At 43.5% G+C, this 22,193-nt stretch overlaps 1 protein-coding gene across 1 annotated transcript in view; it reads right to left on the bottom strand.

The window, feature by feature from the left end:
* The window catches only part of LOC102961954, a 69,858-nt gene that overhangs the window by 20,473 nt on the left and 27,192 nt on the right, over window positions 1-22,193 (bottom strand). The window contains exons 3-5 of the mRNA XM_015538513.2: window positions 20,067-20,204; window positions 1,067-1,171; window positions 276-367 (exon numbers count right to left, since the gene is read on the bottom strand). Of these exons, the coding sequence (XP_015393999.2) occupies window positions 276-367; window positions 1,067-1,171; window positions 20,067-20,204 (335 nt within the window). The remainder of the gene's footprint in view (window positions 1-275; window positions 368-1,066; window positions 1,172-20,066; window positions 20,205-22,193) is intronic.

Raw genomic sequence — 22,193 nt, 5'->3', positions numbered from 1 at the left:
CTTGCTTTACTGCAAATCACACAGCCCTTTCGTTTAAAAAAAAAAAATCTACTTCCTTCGCCTCCTCTTTTTCTATTATTTTAGGTTCCTTTTATGTTCGTACCCACTCTGAAGTGTCTGAAGTTCCCCCCCAAGTTGCTCCTGACTTAAAGATCATTAGGTTTCCTCGTAACTTTTTTCCTCCAGCTGATTACAAAAAACACCACAGTGCAAGATCGGACAGAGAAGATCCAAAGAAAAGATAAAAAAGTGAATTTTAAATAGTCGAGGATTACTTTGTCCAGCAGATTTTATCGATGAGCTCTTTCATGGTCATCTTGTCCCATTCCTTAGCATGTGGGGCCTCCCATGGTGCATCGGCTGGAATCTGCAGAGGAAGAAGGGCCCACAAAGGTGTGCTGGTTACTGCCTACTGCCCCACCAAGAAGCCTTGAGAAGCACCCCTTAACTCCAGCCTCTGTGTCTGTGTCGGAATGAGTGATTGTCATAAAATTCTACTATAGACAGTGATGGGGTTGGGATGGATAGGTCTTTGGATTCTATGCCTTAATGCTGTTGCCAAAATAATAATTATTATTACTATTATGCAAAAAAGGGGGGAATTACACATAAATGTATATATAAATTAATATGAAATTATGATGATGTTGATCATCGTTATCATTAAGTTCCCAATTTAAGTATGAGAGCTTGGGACAAGGCAAAAATACTCTGGGGGAACAAATCCCTCTTTCCTTTACTGTCTAAAGTGGTATCACACATGAGTAAGACAACTACGAGCAGGACACCTGGCAAGAATATGTCACATGAGTTCTCACGTGGCATAGAGCTAGAAGCACACAGGCATGACAATCAGAGCATGACAATTCAATGGGTTTGAATCCTGGTTCCCTTGCCGTGTGGTGTTGGGCAAATCGACGTAACCCCCGGCACTCATTTTCCTCACAAGTGGAAATGATACGCATTAATGTCCAGAGCAATGTTCCCTGCACTGTTGGAAGGATATGAAACAGGTGCTATTGTTATTTTAGTAACAGGTCACAGGTAAGCCGAACACATGTTTTACCTCCTTCCCCATGTTATCCATTGTCCGCCACAGATTGTTGTAATCCAAATACGCGATAGGATTCCACACCGGAGGAAAGGCGCCCCGAAAAGGATAAGTTTTCCCCTATAAGACAAAAGCAAAGGATAATACCTTAAAATAGGATGGCATTCGAAAAGACAAAACCAAGCCAACCTGACAGCCATTTTCAAACTAACAGTATCCTCTACTGTTACAAAAAGCGTCACCTTTGATGGAAAGTAAATAACATTCTGCCTACACCAGCCCCAAATTTCAATTAGATTAGCAGAATTCCCCCTGGTGCTGTGCTACTAGTTTTTAATTTATAGGGAATAATACCTGTGAACTTATTTCTGCTTATAGAGAGAAAATAAAGAAAGGTAGCTCATCCTAATATCTAATGCCGATGCCGCAACATTCTCAACCCTTGAGTTTCTATCTAATCTCTTTGGAACGATGTTCCCACTCAGATGAGACCAGAATGGTGACACACATAGAGGACCTTGGACCACATAAAGGGCTGGAACCACAAAGCAGAATATCTGAGACTGTGCTGTAGGGTTCAAACAGGCGAAATAAAGAGACCGGCTAGACCAGCAACGGTGCCTGAAGTCAAGAGTCAAAATATGAGAACCCGGAACAATGGGCATTTGACATTTCTTGGTCGCCCAGCATCCACACTTCCTTTCAAGTATTATCCTGGTTTCTTTCTGGGAAACTGCTTCTCCTCCTGGGTATCATCCCCCAGTATAGCAGGCAATGGGCTAGATCCTTTCTCCACCCACCCTGGCTCCTGGTGCAGCCAGGCTGAGCTGGGCCAATCACACACTCTCTGACCCTGGAACGAGTCGCCCAACAACAGCAGGAAGCTGACTATGGGTTCTTCTTTCCCATGGCAGCATGCTGCGCAGATGCTTCCTGCTCTAAACACTATGGCTGTGGTTCCTGCCTCTGACTTGCCAGAGCTCCCCTGATCTCTGCCTATTCCCAAGTGTGGCCCTCCAGGCTCTCGATGATTCCCTTGTTGGCCCGAGTTGCTTTCTATTGCTTGGTACCAAGACCTCTAACACAAAGACAGCGATTGACGAGCCGCCATTTATTTCATCTCAACTGCATGACAAGCCCTGCGCTGTGTAAACACAAGCGTGAGGCAAGAGTGAATCCTTGGGAAAAAGAGACCAGGTCTAGGTATGTTCTAAGGTCTTATTTCTTAATTTAGTTCCTTTAAAATAAAACATCCAGAAGATCAAAATGTCGTCTACTAATACAGTTTTGCATGAGATTTAAAAAAAATTTTTTTAATGTTTATTCATTTTTGAGAGAGAAAGACACAGAGTGCAAATGGGGGAGGAGCAGAGAGAGACGGAGACCCAGAATCCGAAGCAGGCTCCAGGCTCTGAGCTGTCAGCACAGCACAACGCAGGCCCCAAGCCCACAAACAGCGAGATCAGAGCCGAAGTCAGACGCCCAACTGACTGAGCCACCCAGGCACCCCTATTTTTTTATCACATAAAAACATACTCAATATTTGCAGAAAGCCTATTGTATGCACTGTACAATATTAAGGACTGTGTTGGACTTAAAAATTTTTTGTAAGTTTATTTATTTTGAGAGAGACAGACACAGTGCAAGTGAGGGAGGGGCAGAGAGAGAGGGAGACAGAGAATCCCAAGCAGGCTCCGTGCTCTGAGCACAGAGCCCGACACAGGGCCTGAACTCACGAAACCACAAGATTATGACCGGAGCCAAAACCAAGAGTCATACACTTAACCAACTGAACCACCCAGGTGCCCCATAACTGTGTTGGATTTCAAAAGGTGGGAGGTAGCCAAAGCAAAACTCTTGACCATCAGGGAAAGGACGCAATCCCTAACAGCATTTGCATTCATGTGCACACACTTGCACATGGACGCATGCACACACACTTCAACTGAGTAACAATATACGGCAGCCATTAAGTGATAGCTAGTTTTGCCTGCCACAGTAGCAAATTCAAACAACCTTGGCAGATCATGTGATCTTGTTTCTTATCTGAAAAATGCGATGTTGTTATGCTGCAACACGACTCCAAACCTTTATCATCACCACTGCCAATATCACCACCATTATTTCTGACATTCATTGAGATCTTTCTCCATGCCAGGCCCTGGCTAAGCTCTTCGTATGTATTCTCTCTCCCCAACCCTGTGGAGGCAAGCCCTGTTACTATTTCTATTTTATAAATGAGGAAACTAAAGCCCAGGGATATGAGCTAGAAAATAGTAGAGCAGAAATGTCCTGTTCCCAAAGACTCTTTGCTCATAAACATTAGGCTTTCTGGCCTCCTATGTGGTCAACAGAATGTGGAGATAGAGACATCTTAACCTTCCAACTAAATGAAAGACAACTTGGGAAATGTGAAAGTTTAGAAATCTTCCACACACATTTTTTATGTTTCTGAGGAATGCAGATGGAGACGAAGAAGCTCGGGGGTATTAGCTGACTGTTGAGGAAACAGGGTGAACCCTGAAAAATGCTGAAGCATGTTTGGAGGAAAATAGGCAGACGTTTTACCCAGAACGCAAAACCAGCTATGGAAAGGAGTCAGACTGGGCTTAACAGCTCATGGGCAGCCTTCAGAACAGCTGGTTCTCATTACAATTCTTCCCTTAATTGAAATCAGGAAAAATCTACATTTTTCTCGGTAAAATGTGTTTATACTCAAGTAATAGTCTCATATGAAGCTGATCTTTCCTTTGAAAAAAAGGATTTTTTTATAAAAACAAACATGCTCAATCATCTGGGGACATTGAGAAAAGTATCATAAAGATAGTTCAACAGGGGCGCCTGGGTGGCTCAGTCATTAAGCGTCCGACTTGGGCTCAGGTCACGCTATCTCGGTCTGTGAGTTCGAGCCCCGCGTTGGGCTCTGTGCTGACAGCTCAGAGCCTGAAGCCTGCTTCTGATTCTGTGTCTCCCTCGCTCTCTGCCCCTCCCCACTCAAGCTCGCTCTCTCTCTCTCTCTCTCTCTCTCTCTCAAAAATAAATTTAAAAACATTAAAAAAAAAAGGTCAACAAAATGTGTTCCACATTCCTAATGTGAAGTTCTTCTTAGGGTGGTCAGGGTGATCTGACCACCCTGGTTTCTGAAAGGAAACCAGAGTCTCCTTTCACACAAGGCCCGAAGACCCCGTGATCTGCACCGGGATAAACAAATAAGTGGCAGGAGAAGTAAAGAATTCAAGGAGACGGGGGGGGGGGGGGGGGGGGGGGGGGGGGGGGGCAGTCGGCTAAGCATCTCTCTTGGTCTCGGCTCAGGCCGTGATCTTAATGGTTCCTGAGTTCAAGCCCCACATCAGGCTCTATGCTGATGGTGCAGAGGCTGCTTGGGATTCTGTCTCTCCTCTCTGCCCCTCCCCTGCTTGTGCTCTCTCTCTCTCTCTCTCTCTCTCTCTCTCTGTCAAAATAAATAAATAAAGTTAAAAAAAAAGAGAGAGAGAGAGAGAGCGCGAATTCGACAAGACAGAAAAGTCTAGCCTGGCAATCTTTTTAGAAACGGGAACCATGCAGTATTTTAAAAGATCATCAAGGCCCACCACGACATTAATTTTTATCATGTTGACAGAGGTACCAAGTTGATAACGGGATTTTTCATAAATTAGCTTCACTCTTCATGTCTGGCTTCTCTGTTGTTTTTTTAATGTTTATTTATTTTGAGAGAGAGAGAGAGAGAGAGAGAGTGAGAATGTGAACAGGGGAGGGGCAGAAAGAGAGGGAGACACAGAATCCGAAGCGGGCTCCAGGCTCTGAGCTGTCAGCACAGAGCCTGACGAGGGGCTTGAACCCACAAACTATGAGATCATGACCCAAGCGGGAAGTCGGATGCTCAACCGACTGAGCCACCCAGGTGCCGTCTCTGCTCTTATTCCACTAAAGAAGTTCATATATATGGGCACAGGCACCTACATGTCACCTCTACCTTTCTCAGAAAGCTCTAGAAGGCTTATTTCCTCCACGGCCTGCTTCTAAACTCAACAGCAATGGCAGGGAGTGGAGCTGTCTCTTGATTGAGTGAGAATGGCCTGCAAACCAGACCTTCTCACTCTCTTAAATGTGATTGTATTGTTTTCTCACAAAGATGTCCGCCCTTTTTCAATATTTCCAAATGGCTACTGCTCCTTAGAAATGAAAGGGAAAAAATCTTGAGTAAAGGTCAAGTCCATTTTGTACCTATACTCTGGAGCTTTCCACCCCTTCCAAAGTGGCCTTTCATCTCTAAAGCACAGTGTCTTTGACACAGCAGAAATGGCTGAGGTCGAGAAGAACACAATGTCCCTGGAACCGTGCCCAAAATACTTAAGTCCCTTTGAGAAACCACATCCCTCATCTACTGATGTTTGTAATAACAAGAGACTATTGCCAGGAGATGGCAGTTTACGGCTCCCACATCATTCTTTATTGTTAGTCCTGGAAGATAAAGCAAGTTTAGAGTAAGCAAATAACATTTACTGATTGGCAACCTTGTTGGGAAAGTTTCATCTCTCTGTACTTTTATTATTTTAGTTAAACAAAAGGAAGTGGGTGTTATTAAAGAGGATCACAGGCCACCGAGGAAAGCTGCCAAATATTTTTTTAATCATCTTGAAAATAAACAGATATGTTCTAGAATGGTTTAGGAACAAGTCTGCCCAACCCCTATGAATTCCTTGGCACTCTTCTAGTCCCACTGTTTTGCGACAAGCCTACAAGAGAACGATTTTGGTTTGTTTTCTACAGTACACAATAATGCTTTAAATAAAGAAATCAGGGGTGCCAGGATGGCTCAGTCGGTTAAGCATCTGACTCTTGGTTTTGGTTCAGATCATGGTCTCACACATAGTTCGTGGGTTTGAGCCCCACATTGGGCTATATGCTGACATTAAAGCCTGCCTGGGATTCTCTGCCTCCTCTATCTTTGCTCCTCCCTGAGCATACCCTCTCTCTCTCTCGAAATAAATAAATAAACTTAAAAAAAAAAATCACCTAGGCGGGGTCTGGCTGGCTCAGTCAGTGGAGCATGCGACTCTTGATCTTGGGGTTGTGAGTTCAAGCCCCATGTTGGGTGTTGAGATTACTTAAAAATAAAAAAAAATCTTTAAAAAAAAAAAAAGGATGTCCATCAACTGATGAATAGATAAAGAAACTGTGGTTTATATACACAATGGAGTACTACAGGGCAATGAGAAAGAATGAAATATGGCCCTTTGTAGCAACGTGTATGGAACTGGAGAGTGTGATGCTAAGTGAAATAAGCCATACAGAGAAAGACAGATACCATATGTTTTCACTCTTATGTGGATCCTGAGAAACTTAACAGAAACCCATGGGGGAGGGGAAGGAAAAAAAAAAAAGAGGTTAGAGAGGGAGAGAGCCAAAGCATAAGAGACTCTTAAAAACTGAGAACAAACTGAGGGTTGATGGGGGGTGGGAGGGAGGGGAGGGTGAGTGATGGGTATTGAGGAGGGCACCTTTTGGGATGAGCACTGGGTGTTGTATGGAAACCAATTTGACAATAAATTTCATATATTGAAAAATAAGTAAATAAATTAAAAAAAAGGAAAAAAATAATCTAAAACGAGACCCATTAAACAGGATGGCAGTATTGTGTTGTATTAGTAGCCTCTTGGATATGTAAAGCCAATTGACAGAGCATTCGAAAAATTTGTTTTCCTCTTCCACAAAAGCCATGAACTGAGGAGAAACGGACAGTTAGAAAAAAAGATGAAAATGTTACACTGTGAAGATGAGTGGCTGTTTTTCCAGAACGGCTTTATTAAGACATAATTCATGTACTCAATACTCCACCCATTGAAAGTGTACAATTCCACGGGCTCTGGCAGATTCACAAAGTCACGTATCCATCACCACATGTGACTTTAGAACATTTTTGTTACCCTAAGAAGAAACCCTTAGTCATTAACAGTCACTCTCCATTCTTTTGCAAAACACCAGCACCTTTTTACATTCCCACCCATAATATATGAGTTCCAACAGCTCTATTTCCTCACCAACCCTTGGTATTGTCCTTTTGATTCTAGTCATCCGGGTGGGTGCACAGCGGTATCTCAAGGTAGTTTTGACTTGCGTTCCCCTAATGACTGATAATGGCCAAAGTCAAATTAGGCTTGTTGAGTGGATGGTCATGTTGTTCAGTACATACATCGTCTCCATCTTTGCTGCCATGGCCACTTTGATATGCAGGCCCACTGAACAAGTGATAACGGAAAGAGAGGGTGTGGTGGTTTTGTAAGGTGTTGAATTGTCCAAGCTGAACTGGATTTCCCAGAATTTTCTTTCCTATATACTTCTGCTAAAGGTAGCTCATAGCTAGACTGTGGTACATCATATGGACAGGGGCAGGACAATAAATAATCCAATCTTACTCTCCTAACCAGTGTGCCATGTTCCAAACCAACCCAAAGCCATTGGGCAAGGGAGTCCAGTTGATTCTGACCTTACAGGTCTGCTTTCCTGGGTGGAGAGTAGGGCGGAGAAGGGTGGAGAGTGGATCTGAAGGTACTTACAGGTTGAAAGATAACAAAGACACTGCTATGTTTAATGACACAAGGATGAAAACTAACAAATCACTTCTGTTTGCTCTGAATCCATCACATTGGCTATACAGACTCTATCAGCTCTCAGGTATATGATTACTATTGGCCAGGCCTTTGTCCCCCAATATGGTATGTTCTAATCATACCATAGGTCAAAATGCATCAAGAGCTTTCTACAACATGATCTTTGGGTTCTTTTTTTTTTTTTTTTATGTTTATTTATTTTCAGAGAGAAAGAGAGAGAGAGTATGCACGTGCACACAAGTGAGGGAGGGGCAGAGAGGGAGAGATAGAATTCCAAGCAGGCTCTGCACTGTCAGCATGGACCCCAATGTGGGGCTCAAACTCATGACCCATGAGATTATGACCTGAGTTGAAATCAAGAGCCAGACACGAAACCAACTGAGCCACCTAGGCACCCCATAAGCCACTTCTTTTTAGTCCTTCTTTTCATTAAACTTTACTTAAAAATACTAAAAGAAATGATACTTTCTGTTGCGGTTGCCCATTTCCTTCATTAATATTTATTTTCTCTTATACTTTTCCTTAAAAAATCATTTACTTGCTTGACTCTTATTATGCCCTGATCTCATGTCTGATTTCTCTTGGTTTTCACTGCTCCTAGTTAAAGTCTTGCGATTGTAATAAGTGAGATGCATCACAGGCTAAAAACTTTGGGCTGCTTTTGATGAATTTAGCAAGTTCACTATGTCTTTGAAGATATTCGGAAGTCCACATTACATATCTATTAGATCTGTAATATATAAGTGGGTATATATGGGCATATATGTATGTGTGTGTACGTGTATAATTTGTTTAATCCTAGCTGGTGCCTGGCAGCTAGAGTTCATGACTCCAGGATCTTGGTCTGGACTCCCCTGCCCTTCCCCTCTGTGCCTTGGTCTCCATGTCAGGAAAACTGAATCTGCAGTGCCACTGAGCTGGACCCTCCACCAGGAGCTTAATAGGACGTGCTTTCTAGATGTGGAGGTTGCAGGTATGAGAAAACACTGATCTGAGAGAAACATGGTCCCAAAGATTCCACCTAGCTGCCTAAGTCAGAAACCACTTCTGCTTCCACTGGCAGACTAGGGCTGCCGTGGCACCTCGCCATTTTCTACATTGTATTAAACTGATTTAGGGGCACTTGGGCGGCTTGGTCGGTTAAGCGTCCGACTTCGGCTCAGGTCATGATCTCGCAGTCCGTGAGTTCGAGCCCCGCGTCGGGCTCTGTGCTGACCGCTCAGAGCCTGGAGCCTGTTTCAGATTCTGTGTCTCCCTCTCTCTCTGCCCCTCCCCCGTTCATGCTCTGTCTCTCTCTGTCTCAAAAATAAATAAACGTTAAAAAAAAAATTAAAAAATAAACTGATTTATGTAAGAACTTTCCCAACGAGTTTCAACACACCTTAGAAAGACTGCACCTCACACATGTTCATATCTCTTACACTCCCTTGCACATTCCAACGTTCTGAGAAAAGCTCGTTAAAGGGAGGACTAAAAGGGAGAAATACAATTCTTGCATTTACAACCCATCTCTTATCCCATCTAGCTCTCCCAGGCTCCAGAAAGGGTCCAGCCTCTTTCTACCCAAATGGCTTCCTCCTTTCCCACCTAAGACAAGATCTTCTTTTTTTTTTTTAATTTTTAAAAGATTTGATTTTTAAGTAATCTCTACACCCAACGTGGGGCTTAAACTCACAACCTCGAGATCAAGAGTCCCTTCTCCACCATCTGAGCCATGCGGGCGCCCCCCTCTCTTCAGACAAAATCTTCTAATGAATGCCAATTTAGTGCTGATTTTTAATGATCAATGCCATGTACATACCTTTTCTAAAATAGCCATAATCAATATTACCGTCAAATTTACTAGAACTCCCTATGTGTACGGTGTTGAAAGGAAGAGAAAAAGATGGAAATCTCTCAAACCATTTCCTATGTGAGCATTTCTCATGCTCTTTATGGGTGCTGTATGAAAATGGGTTCCATGGTCATAGATCTGGGAAACTCTGGCTTAGAGTCAAATAGCTTTTTGATGTTTAATTTTTTTTTTTTTTCTGCCAGTCCTCATAGGACCCCTAACTTGCTAACGGACATCTCAGCACTCAAAGACAAGGCTAGGACACGGAACATTACCAAAATGTATCTGACCAAGAAACACCCACTTTTGCAAAGCACTTTTGGCATTCTTTCTTCCTATTCTGGCTGGCACTGGCAGGGGCCTGAGGGAACATGGGAGAACATGGGCGAGAAAGAAGAGCTCTGAAAAGCAGAGGATTTATTTTCCAAATGATACTAACGGGAAGATATTCTCATGTGTACGTTTCCTGAACAAGAGCGTGCGTCATCCCACAACAACGAGTCAAACAGGAGAAATAAAATGAAATCACTTGTTGGTCTAGCTAAAATTGCAAGTGCTCTGTTGTTGAATCTCGAGCCTGGGACTCGGCCCCACGGAACAGGGCAGTACAAAGAGAAAGTACGTCGGAGCAGGTCGAGAGGGTCAAGGGCAAAGCAGAGCTTCCTGCCAGACGGGGGGTTAACTGAGGGCATTCATCTTGTGTATCCCAGTGACTGGGCAGACGCAACCCTGCGACTGTGGCGCATGGGATTCCTGTAGTGATGTCTCCTGTGATCGTGATGGTGGAGACATGGGAAGGAGAGGGGACCACAAGCCTTTAGATTTTTAGCACAACCTCCCCCACATTTGAACATCAGAAAAGGATTTCTAAAAAAACCTACAAATTGGGGGCGCCTGGATGGCTCAGTCGGTTGAGTGTCTAACTTCGGGCAGGTCACGATCTCACAGTTTGTGAGTTCGAGCCCCACATCTGGCTTGCTGCTGACAGCGCAGAGCCTGCTTCAGATTTGGTGTCTCCTCCTCTCTCTGTCCCTCCCCCTGTTCACACTCTCTCAAAAATAAATAAACAATTTTTTTAACGTTTTAAAAAATCAAAGATAGACAAATAAAAATCTACAAATTGGGGAAAGTCACAGACACTCAGGATTTCTTTGGCCCAAAGAAGTATGTAGATTAGCGACTGTGCCCACATCTGTGCCCCAGGGTCAATTTTTGTGACTGCTTGCTGGATAGCAAGTGTGGGCAGAATGGTGATTTCTTCCCATCAGCTGTGAAGCCTGAGGTTTTTTGTAGAGACATTCACCTACTGGGTATGGCTGTGGAAACTAAGCCACCAAGTACTTAGTAGGCAAGCACAGAGAATTAAATCTCGGCCTGAGGTTCCCTGTGTATCACTGGAGTCTGACAAATTACACAAGTGCTGTAGGAAGGAAAGGAAATGGACTAGTAGATCAGGAATCAAACTCTCTGAAAAACATGACATGTGAAAAGTCCTTTAAATGGAAAGGACTCAGTTCCACAGCTTTTGGGATCAGAGTGTTTATTACATTTAACAATACTCAACACTGGGGTGCCTGCGTGGCTCAGTCGGCTAAGCATCCAGCTCTTGATTTCGGCTCAGGTCATGATCTCAAGGTTGAGAGATCGAGCCCTGAGTGTGGCTCTGCACGGGGTGTGGAGCCTGCTTAGGATTCTCTCTCTCTCTCTCTCTCTCTCTCTCTCTCTCTGTCCCTCCCTTTACAAAAAGCAAACAATAAAATGAAGTGCCATGAAAACAGTACTGGGCTGCTCAAATAGAAGTATCCACATTATTATCATTATTTGTCTCTTCAGTTTCAAGTTCTGTGTTCGCGTAGGTTAGTTATCAACTAGGCTTCTGCCTGCTTGTTTCTCTCTCACTCACTTCTGTAGGACCTTGAACGAAATACTTGCATTCTTACAACTTTCTCTTATCTCTTAAGAAAAACTGTCACTTACTAAAACTCTGCAGTCCACCCAGTTTTCAAAAGGTATTCATTCAATGACCTTGACACAGAAGCAAAAAAGCTTAGGGCGCCTGGGTAGCTCAGTCGGTTAAGGGTCCGACTTCGGCTCAGGTCATGATCTCACAGTTCATGAGTTCGAGCCCCGCGTCGGGCTCTGTGCTGACAGCTCAGAGCCTGGAGCCTGCTTCTGATTCTGTGTCTTCCTCTTTCTCTGCCCCCTCCCCTGCTCACACTCTGTCTCTCTTTCTCTCAAAACTAAACAAACATTAAAAAAATAATAATAATTAATTAATTAAGGGAAAAACAAAAGAAAAAGCTTAGAGTCCACATCTGAGACAGAGGGCTATATAACAGCACCGATCCTATTAAATGGCAGGACAGGGCAATGAGAGCAAAAAGTTTCTGGCTGGGTCAGTGTATCCATGTGACAACGGAACTTCCCTTCTTCAGGAAGTGCCCAGAATGGCCCAGGTATGGGATTTATAGGACGTTAAAGGGTGTCTCCGGTTTCAACTGTTAGAGAAGGCTACTGTACAAAAGTTTGAAACCTCAGGACGGATGATGAAGTCTTTTGGCTGGGACAGCAGACTTGTGCTCTGGGGTAAGGTAGGGACTACAGAGGGGGAAATAGGGAAGACGTAGAAAGCAAGAAGGGGGGAGGAAAAAGGAGATGTTTTTTGACCTCGCACTGGCAACCACATTCTAACTTGAAAGCTCAAAACCTCCAAGAGTGGAGTTATCAAGGAGACAAGAGCAATTTCTCTCGAGGAAGCTGCTTATGCGAGGTTTCATTCCATTCACAAGGTTCTTTTTTTTTTCTAATTTTTTAATGTTTATTCATTATTTTTGAGACACAGTGTGAGCGGGGGGAAGGGCAGAGAGAGAGGGAGACACAGAATCCGAAGTAGGCTCCAGGCTCTGAGTTGTCAGCACAGAGCCCGACACAAGACTCGAACCCACCGACTGCGAGATCAGGACCTGAGCTGAACTCAGATGCTTAGCTGACTGAGCCACCCAGGTGCCCCTCCACTCACAAGGTGCTTTCTGCCATTACCCACAATGCCCAGGCCTCAGTTGAGGGAGGTGGCTGCAAAGTTCCACAGCCTTAGAGAAATCCTTTGTGTCTGACCTAATCCCCTTTCTGTGCCGTCACTGAAAGCCAGCTCACTGAGTCACAGAGGGCAACTCTGGGCTACTTCTCAATGAATAGTTGGAAAAAGATTGCTGTCATGAATCGCCCTCTATTAAAAATGAATAGCAAAAAGATGAAAAACTTTCGGTACAGATGATGGGTGTACAAACATGTGAATTTACCTGATGTTGGAGAACTGTACACCGAATGGTTAAGAAGACAATTTTTATGTTATGTGTATGTTACCATGATTTTTTTCAAGAAAGAAAAAAAATAGAGGGGGTGGGGGAAAAATAACAAAAAAAAGGGGAAAAAATGGAAGGAAAAAGATCTAGTCATTAACCTGACTTTGCTATGTATTGGGCTGTCGCTTCAACCGAGTGGAAGGTTTGCTCTCTACAAACTACATCTGAGATTTATCCCTGAAAGTTTCTAGGAAAAAGAAAAGAAGCTTTGAGAGAAAATGGCTAATGCTGACCTAGCTTTCTAAACACTACAAGGCTTTAAGAGTGATTTCTGTCATTATGCTTTCCTTTAAACAAAAGAAATAAATGAAGTCTTTTAAACATGGAGGAGGAGGGGTGCCTGGGAGGCTCAGTTGGTTAAGAGATCGGCTCAGGTCACTATCTCCCGGTTTGTGGGTTTGAGCCCCACATCAAGGCTCCTCCTTCTCTCTCTGCCCCTCTTCTACGTATGCTTTCTCTCTCTTGAAAATAAATAAATAAATAAATCTTTTTTTAAAAATGGAGGGGGGAGGGGCGCCTAGGTGGCTCAGTCGGTTAAGCTGCCGACTTCGGCTCAGGTCATGATCTCGCGGTCCGTGAGTTCGAGCCCCGCGTCGGGCTCTGTGCTCACAGCTCAGAGCCTGGAGCCTGTTTCAGATTCTGTGTCTCCCTCTCTCTGACCCTCCCCCGTTCATGCTCTGTCTCTCTGTCTCAAAAATAAATAAACGTTAAAAAAAAAATTTTTTTTAAAAATGGAGGGGGGAAATGAATGGAAGTTACTAAAACCTTTTTTTTTTTTTACAAGCTATGTCCATATATCTTTGTACTAAATACTTGATAGACCAATGTGAGATTATATGAACATTTTTAGTCTCTCTGCTTTTAAAAAACCTACGTATAACTGGAATTTAGAAAAGAAAACAAGTAATCCCTCTTGTATTACTTCATTTCTATGATCAAACAGAATTTCTATCATGAGCACATGCCCATTACCATTTTCCTGTTCATACCTAATTGGTTTGGTTTTTTTTTTCATCTCTACCCTGACTTCTACAGCTTACAAATTATTTTAAATCCTCTCTCTTTTTTCTCTTTAAACCAAGCAGGATATAATGGCATAAAATAAAATACTCTGATCTGGGTCATACTTTGACGAGTAAGTTCACATCAATCAATTAACAAAAAGAATATACAGCCAACTATTCCAAACCGTGCTGTAGACTTAGTGTTTTAACATAATAAGGGGACTCATCTGCTGAGCCCGCTGAGCCTAACTGGGGTGGTCTGGGGGGTTGGTCAGGAGTCAAACGCTCACTGAAGGCCAGAGGCACCCCAGATCTATGGCTCAGGGTGCACGAGAGGAGAAGAAGCCACCCTGGTGAAAGGGACCACATACAGCTCCCAGGTACCCCACAGGACCTTGCCTGCGTCCAGAGGAGCCCCTACCATTTGAGTGGCATGTTAGGACTTCAGAGCCTATCAGGGTAAGGTGATTTTTATCATACCTTAGAACGGGTTATTAAAAGGGATTTATAGGGGTACCTGGGTGGCTCAGTCGGTTGAACGTCCAACTCTTGATTTAGACTCAGGTCATGATCCCAGGGTCATAGGATCAAGCCCTGCTTTGGGCTCCAAGCTCAGCATGGAGCCTGCTTAAGATTCTCTCTCTTTCTCAATCTGCCCCCTCACCCACTTATGCTCTCTCCCTCTAAAGTAAATAAAATGGGGGCCCCTGGGTGGCTCAGTAGATTAAGTGTCCAACTTCGGCTCAGGTCATGATCTCGAGGTTCAAGGATTCAAGACTCACGTTGGGCTCTGTGCTGACAGCTCAGAGCCTGGAGCCTGCTTCGGATTCCGTGTCTCCCTTTCTATCTGCTCCTCCCTTATTCGTGTTCTCTCTCTCCCTCCTCTCTCTCAAAAATAAATAAACATTAAAAAAATTGTATAAATAAAAAATAAAATAAAATAAAAATTTTTAAGGAATTTACAAGTTGACTTTCTGCCCGTGGAATAAGGAACTTTGTGATGTAACCCCCAGAACCCTGAGCTCAAGAGCCAGAAAGCCTTACTTTGGTGTCTAAATTTTCTGAGCCTCAGTTTTTTCATCTGTGAGATGGGGGGAAATGCTTATTAAGCCATAGGATCACGAGGTAACTCAAATGAGGTGACACAGGTATAGGAACCTTACAGATGGAAGGCAATACCAATGCATGGAGTGAGGCGGCCGCCGGGATTCAGGGGATTAAAAGAAAAGAAACAAAGACACAACAATCAATATCCCTAGAAGAGCCTAATGCCCTTGGCTTCCTGCCTTTCCTACAGAGCGGCGTTGAAAGTGAAAGTATAACTTTCTTTGAACACAAAACATACGCTTCTGTGATTTGGTATAGAAAACGGTGTTAAAAGCAGCTTAAAAATATATGTCCCTGATCCAAAAGAAACACTATTATAAGGGGTCAGAACGCAGTTATTTCTGGCAGGCATTAATACATCCTAACAAAAATAAATAAATAAGTAAATAAGTAAGTAAGTAAAATAAATAGATCCCCTGCTTTCAACACGGCCTACTGGCAAAAATAAAGTCCACCTCTAAGCAACAACAACAAAAAGTTGACTTAGTATTCCAGAACACACATATGTGGAAAGCCTTTGATTGCAGTTATTGGCCTAGAAACCTTCAAGTAAATGGCTGTGGGAAGAAAAGAACCAGTACTAGGAAAACCTGCTTGGTGAGCTGTTACTATCAGGAAAGCCTAGGTTGTTTAAATAAATATCACACCATTGTCTAAGAAGAAATGGGTGGTATATATTTATGGTCTCTATTTTTTTTAAGTTTGTTTATTTATTTTGAGAGAGATTGAGAGAGAATGAGCAGGGGAGCGGCAGCATAGAGCCCAATGGGCTCGAACCCATGAACCAGGAGATCATAACCTGGGCTGAAACCAAGAGTCGGACACTCAATCAACCAGGCCACTTAGGCGCCCCTAATAGTCTTGACTTTTATTTAGGGTGTGAAAGCAGGGAGAAAGTGGGAATGCATAAATATGTCAACTTCTCCTTCAGAGCAGCACCTGCAAAATGCAGTGTTCTCCCTCTCTCCACCCTACCTGTATTATTAAGACCTGGAAGAACCCAGGGCGCCTGGGTGGCTCAGTCGGTTAAGTGTCCGACTTCGGCTCAGATCATGATCTCACGGTTCGTGAGCTGGAGCCCCATGTGGGTCTCTGTGCTGACAGCTCAGAGCCTGGAGCCTGATTCAGATTCTGTGTCTCCCTCTTTCTCTGCCCCCTCCCCTGCTCACCCTCTGTCACTGTCTCTCAAAAATGAATAAATGTAAAAAAAAAATTTTAAAAAGATCAGAAGAACCCATTAAAAGAAGGAAAAAAAAAAAAAAAAGGAAATCAAGCATTTCTGCTTTCCTCTCCAAGACCTGGCACTGTAAAACTTAACAAAAAGCCTCCACAATTCAATGAAATTTACTCATCAAATAACCCGTAATGATAGTGCATCTAATTCACTAATGCAAGTAATGGGTCAATTAATCCAAGAAGCATTCAAGTCCACCTGCTTCCCTTACACCATCCAAAGGAAAAGAATAGATGTTTTAAACACATTTAGCTGGTGCTACTTCAAATCCGCCTTTTAGGTTAAAAACAACATGGTTAATTTAATTTCACAAAGCAGATATAAACTCCTAAATAAAGCCATTATCAAATTCACAACATTCATAAAACCTGTCCAAGAACCTATTCTATAAGAATCAGGACCTACTAGGGAGCCTGGTTGGCTCAGTCAGTAGAGCATGCGCATCGTGATCTCAGGGTGGTGAGTTCCAGTCCGACACTGGGTGTAGAGATTACTAAAATAAATAAACTTAAAAAAAAAAAGAATCAGGATCTACTAAACCAGAATTACAATAGGTATTCTACGGGCGCCTGGGTGGCTCAGTCAGTTAAGCATCCGACTTCAGCTCAGGTCATGATCTCACAGATTGTGAGTTCGAGCCCCGCGTCGGACTCTGCACCGACAGCTCAGAGCCTGGATCCTGCTTCATATTCTATGTCTCCTGCTCTCTCTGTCCCATCCTTGCTCTCACTCTGTCTCTCTCTCAAAAATAAACATTGGGGCGCCTGGGTGGCTCAGTCGGTTGAAGTCATCCAACTTCAGCTCAGGTCATGATCTCGCAGTTTGTGGGTTCGAGCCCCACGTCGGGCTCTGTGCTGATAGCTCAGAGCCTGGAGCCTGCTTCGGATTCTGTGTCTCCGTCTCTCTCTCCCCTCCCCCACCTCCCCCACTCGTGCTCTGTCTCTATCAAAAATAAATAAAATGTAAAAAAAAAAAAGTTAAAAATAAATAAATAAATAAATATACAAACATAAAAAAATTAAAAAATAAAGATAAAAAAATAAAAAAAAAAAAGAACAGGTATTCTATTCACAAGGTCCACGAAGGATACAGGCAGAAATGTGAGCTAATGGTAAGTTCCATGAAAGCAGGAGCTTTGATCATGTGTCCACCACTGTATTTCCAGCCTGGAACAATACCTTGTACAGAGGAGACTATCCAGTAACTGTTCATTGAACTGATGAATTTAGCATAATGATTTGAACCTTCTATGAATGAAGTAGACAGACATAGTCTCCTAGGAAGGGACAGAGTCCAAAACACCACTAAATGTCTATCTCCACTGCTCAGCTCAGAGGCTCAGGCTTAGAGTCTCAATTTGCCCTGTAAACACAATCTAGCAAGGGTCAAGAACCATTCTTTGGTGAATACTAACAATCGTTCTAGAGGGGCACCTGGCGGGGGCCCAGTCAGTAGAGTATGCGACTCTTGATCTCGGGGTTTCGAGTTCGAGCCCCACGCTGGGTGTAGAGATCACTTAAAAACAAAAATCTTAAACAAAAAATCATCCCAGAATACATTGAAACTGGATCCACTACAGTCTGCTGTCAGAAGAAACAACCGAGGCAGTCTTTAAGGCTGCGCGCTGGGAAAATTTAAAAGCTGAAGCAATCTGGACCATAAGGAATATGGCTTGGTTTAACTAGACACTGGCAATCTTCTGGATTCACCTGCTTCATTTCGGTGGTATTCACTGAAAAGAATGCACTGTGGTAGATTACAGAGGCTGGGGTTGTCTCGAGAGCCAATTCAGAGTGTCACAAAGACAATCTGCACTATTAACCCGGCGCACTACGGTGATGGGGAAAAGTCCATTCCCCTCGCCCCCTGCCACCCCACCAAAGTGGACACAGCAGTAAGGGTTGAGATATTTTTAAATAAGTGGAATGATTTTTTGCTATACGATTTGTTAACAATCTTCCACGGAATATAGTCTTCCTGCCTTTCCCTAATCTGGCTGCCTCACTTTACAGGGACTCCTTCAGCTCAAATAAATAAACCTCTAACTGACCCACAATTATCTTTAGCTGAACATTGTGGTCTACCTTGGGTGAAAATATGTGTGCTTTGGCAGATTAAAGTATGTGAGAGGATGGTTTAATGGTATTTCCGTGCTCCATCTTTTCTTTAGATGGGATTGTGTCTTAAAAGAAAAGAATGGTGCTCAGCACCTTAAATGTGTGCTTCTTTGGAAGCCAGTCTTAAAATGCATGAATGGTATGAGCTCGGGGGGTAAAACAGACCATTACTCGTTTCATAGTCTTGTCGAGCTGCTTTATCTTTCTGAACCTCAGTTTTCCCCTCTGTAAAATGGGGATAATCGTGCCTGCCTAACGAGGTGTATGTAATGATTTACGGAGATCGTGCATAAAAAAATCACTTAGTTGTTTACTGTGAGACTTCAGGGAAAATAAAAAATCTCTCAGCACCTGAATGTGAGAGAGGAAGAGATCATAAGCATGAGTCTGCTCAGATTCCAGGACAATCATCAGACTCACTTGCTTCCTACTTGGACTGAAGAGTGAATTTATGGGACTGTTTATTTAGTACTCCATGCAAAGGATTTGGTCTCTCTCCCTACATTAAATATGCTAACACATGTAAAAGTGCTCAATAAATGTTAGTTACTATCATTCTCACCATTGTCATTATTTGCTAATCCAGGGAAGCACCCTGCCGTGTAGACAGAGAAAGTGATCAGGAAGCCTACCGAAGCTAGCATTGTATAGTTTTTTATACTTTCTTCATTCCCCCCCTGACCTCTGAACCCAGTTTCTCTCAAGGCTGCTGGTTTGTTTTTGTTTTTTCACATGTGTAACTGCCAGACCCTTCCCCAAACAACCCAAACCATCCCAAACCATATCAGAATGTCTTAAGATCCCCTGACGGCGCATCAGTGTGCACATATCACAAGTACCCTTGACTCCAAGCTCCGAAAACCCCCCGAAGGCTCCAGACCCGTGTGACTGAGTGGGGTAGAGCCGCTCAGAGAGTGACGTGATCACCGGTGTGGGAATCCTACCATTAGAACGAGTGCATGACCCCTGCCCTCGAGATGTTAGTTCTGGGAAGCCGGCTGCGAAGGCAGATCGGACAGCCTGACCTCTCAAGGCACATTTCCAACACTCCAGCTGCTCCATGTTTGGCTTCAGTGACAAAGAATAACTCTGGCAACAGCTGGATATCAGCAGAGTGAAACAATCTTGTTTAAACAGTGGTAAACCACACAGCTCAGCTAGACTTCCCAAGAGTCAAGGCTCAGTACGGAGGAAATTATCAAAGAGTGCAAAGAAACGCCAGGTAACGATGACAATGTATAACCTGCTCAGTCTTAAGAACTGGCCTTGGACTACTGTGTTCCTTGGGGCCTTAGAATTGCCTCATAGGTGCCTCAAGGGCTGCCTGTGGCTCTGTGTGTGTGTGTGTGCGTGTGCGCATGCGTGTGCGCACACACATCTGTAGGCACATCCATGTGTCTACCACAGGTAGCTCCTGTCCCCGCCCCCTTGCTCCCCATAGACACTGAAGAAGGAAAGAAGCTGAAAGCCTCATACCCTTACTCCAGTTGGACTGGGGGTAAGGGTGCAGCCTTTAAGGGCCACAGTGTGTGATGTGCAGAGGGGGCAAACTGAGGCATGACCCCTTACAGGGATTCCCAGGGTCCCCAAGGATTTCTTTAAAAAGAAAAAGAAAACGCAGAAGACTACTATAAGGCTGAGAGCCTATTTTTACAATTGCTTTGAGAAAAAACTAGGAAGAAAACCGAATATTTTCCCAAATACAGTGCTCCCCCACTGGTCACTTGAGTAAAATGTCAGGCTTACCTTTACATATTGAACAAGCCGCTCACATACGTTCACTTTGTAAGTTTCTAGACCCAGCTCCTTAGATAACCGTAAGATTCTATTCTGGGTTGGTCCCACATACGCCCCGCCAACATCTACGTAATTGACGTGTTCATTCTGTACAAAGAGAAAAAGGGGCCAGAAGACTTTAGTTAACACTTGGGGAAAACAAGTTTCTATATGTTAAATTTTTTTGTAATGTTTGTTTATTTTTGAGACAGAGAGAGACAGAGCATGAACGGGGGAGGGTCAGAGAGAGAGGGAGACCCAGAATCCGAAGCAGGCTCCAGGCTCCGAGCTGTCAGCACAGAGCCTGACGCGGGGCTCAAACCCATGGACCGTGAGATCATGACCTGAGCCAAAGTCGGACGCTTAACCAACTGAGCCACCCAGGCGCCCCAACAAGTTTCTATATCTTAATTAAAAACAAAAAAATTTATTTGTTACACCTTAAATGTGCCTTATTTCTCTCTTATAAAGTGCAGCTGAAAATACCAATTTTTTTCTCTGTCACCCAAGAACTTGGCACAACCCTGTAGGACACTCATCAGGAAACAATCCCATTTGTATAGCTACTGGTGAGGTGGATTCAACAATAACATGTATAGTAGATAAAGAACGCTATAGTACACCCTGCCGATCTAGATCCTTTTCCAAGCATTTAGGTTTTTATGCAGGCTTTTCTTCGGGGTTGTTGCTGGAGGAACCACCTTGAGATTTATTAGGCCCAATTCTCTGATTTCCAACAGATGAAGTTTTAAATCAGAACACACTGATGGGCTCTTGAGCTTATGTTAAAATACTTTCTGGATCATTGTTTTACGCTTATCCTTTTTTGGTGCCTTGTTTTCCTTGTATGATTTCTCATTTTTAACTATGAGTTACTTCTTTTCTTTGGAGTCTATTTCTGCCAGCCAGTGTGGCACTTTACATAGTCTGCCTGACGTTTAGCATGCCATAAAGGTAGTGTAAATTTGGGTGGAAACCATGAACGAGGGCAAGGTTTATTTTTCTCCCTTTCTGAATGGTAAGCTTTATCACACTTCCACGTATGAAGCATTCCAATTGGAGCGTTTCCTATTAAAATTCCCTATCTTCAGCAGGTTCGGAGTTTCATCTACTGTTCCCTGCACGCCATATGGCCGTCACCCTGTAATTTGCAGTCTTTCGGGCTCAGTAGGCATTCAAGGTGAAAGTCAAGTTTTGAGCTCATTTACTTCCTAGGCTTCATGTTTTTACTTTGCTCTGGGGATTCGCTTGTTTATTCAACAAGCAAGTACCTTGCTCTCCTACAAGGTGCCAGGTACTGTTCAAGGAGCTTCTGTTACATCAGTAAACCAAACAAAGATCCCTGCTCTCAAGGAACTTACATTCGATGGGAAGAGACAGAAAATGAACCCAGAACATAACAACGAAGTCTCTCAGAAGTTGATAAGAGCAACGAAAATCAAAAAGCTAAAGTAGAACATGGGAGACTGAAACCGCAGAGAAGAAAAGGAAAGACTGCAATTTACAATGCACTGGATATGTAGGCCGCCTTGAAGAGGTAACATTTGCATAAAGACTTTAAGTAGATGAAGGAGTTATCCATATGCCAGGACAAGGGCATTCCTGGCAGAAAGAACAGCAAAGACTAAGGCAGAAGGGTGCCTGGTGTGTTCAAGAAACAGGAGACCAGGGGTTCCTGGGTGCCCCAGTCGGTTAAGCATCTTGACTCTTGATTTTTGCTGAGGTCATGATCTCACGGTTCATGAGTTTGAGCGCCACATCGGGCTCCACACCGAATGTGCAGCCTGTTTGGGATTCTCTCTCCCTCTCTCTCTGCCCCTCCCTCCACTTGTGTGCACTCTCTCTTTCTCAAAATAAGTAAGCATTTAAAAAAAATAAGAAATTGGAAGCCAGTATGGCTAGAACAGAGTGAGCAAGGAAAAGAGAATTAGAGATAAGGCTAGAGACGTTATTGGGGGGCAGGTCATGGGAAGCCCCAAAGGTCATTGTAAGGACCGTGGCTTGACCTCTGAATGAGGAGAGCTTCTGGAAGCTTTTCGGCAGAGACACGCCAAGATCTGACTTAGGTTTGAGAGGCTCATTCTAGCTGCGGCACTA

The sequence above is a fragment of the Panthera tigris genome, chromosome X (assembly GCF_018350195.1).
Source record: "Panthera tigris isolate Pti1 chromosome X, P.tigris_Pti1_mat1.1, whole genome shotgun sequence".
NCBI lineage: Eukaryota > Metazoa > Chordata > Mammalia > Carnivora > Felidae > Panthera > Panthera tigris.
The sequence above is the reverse complement of the archived record's forward strand: the minus strand, read 5'-3'. Positions and strand labels throughout refer to the sequence as shown.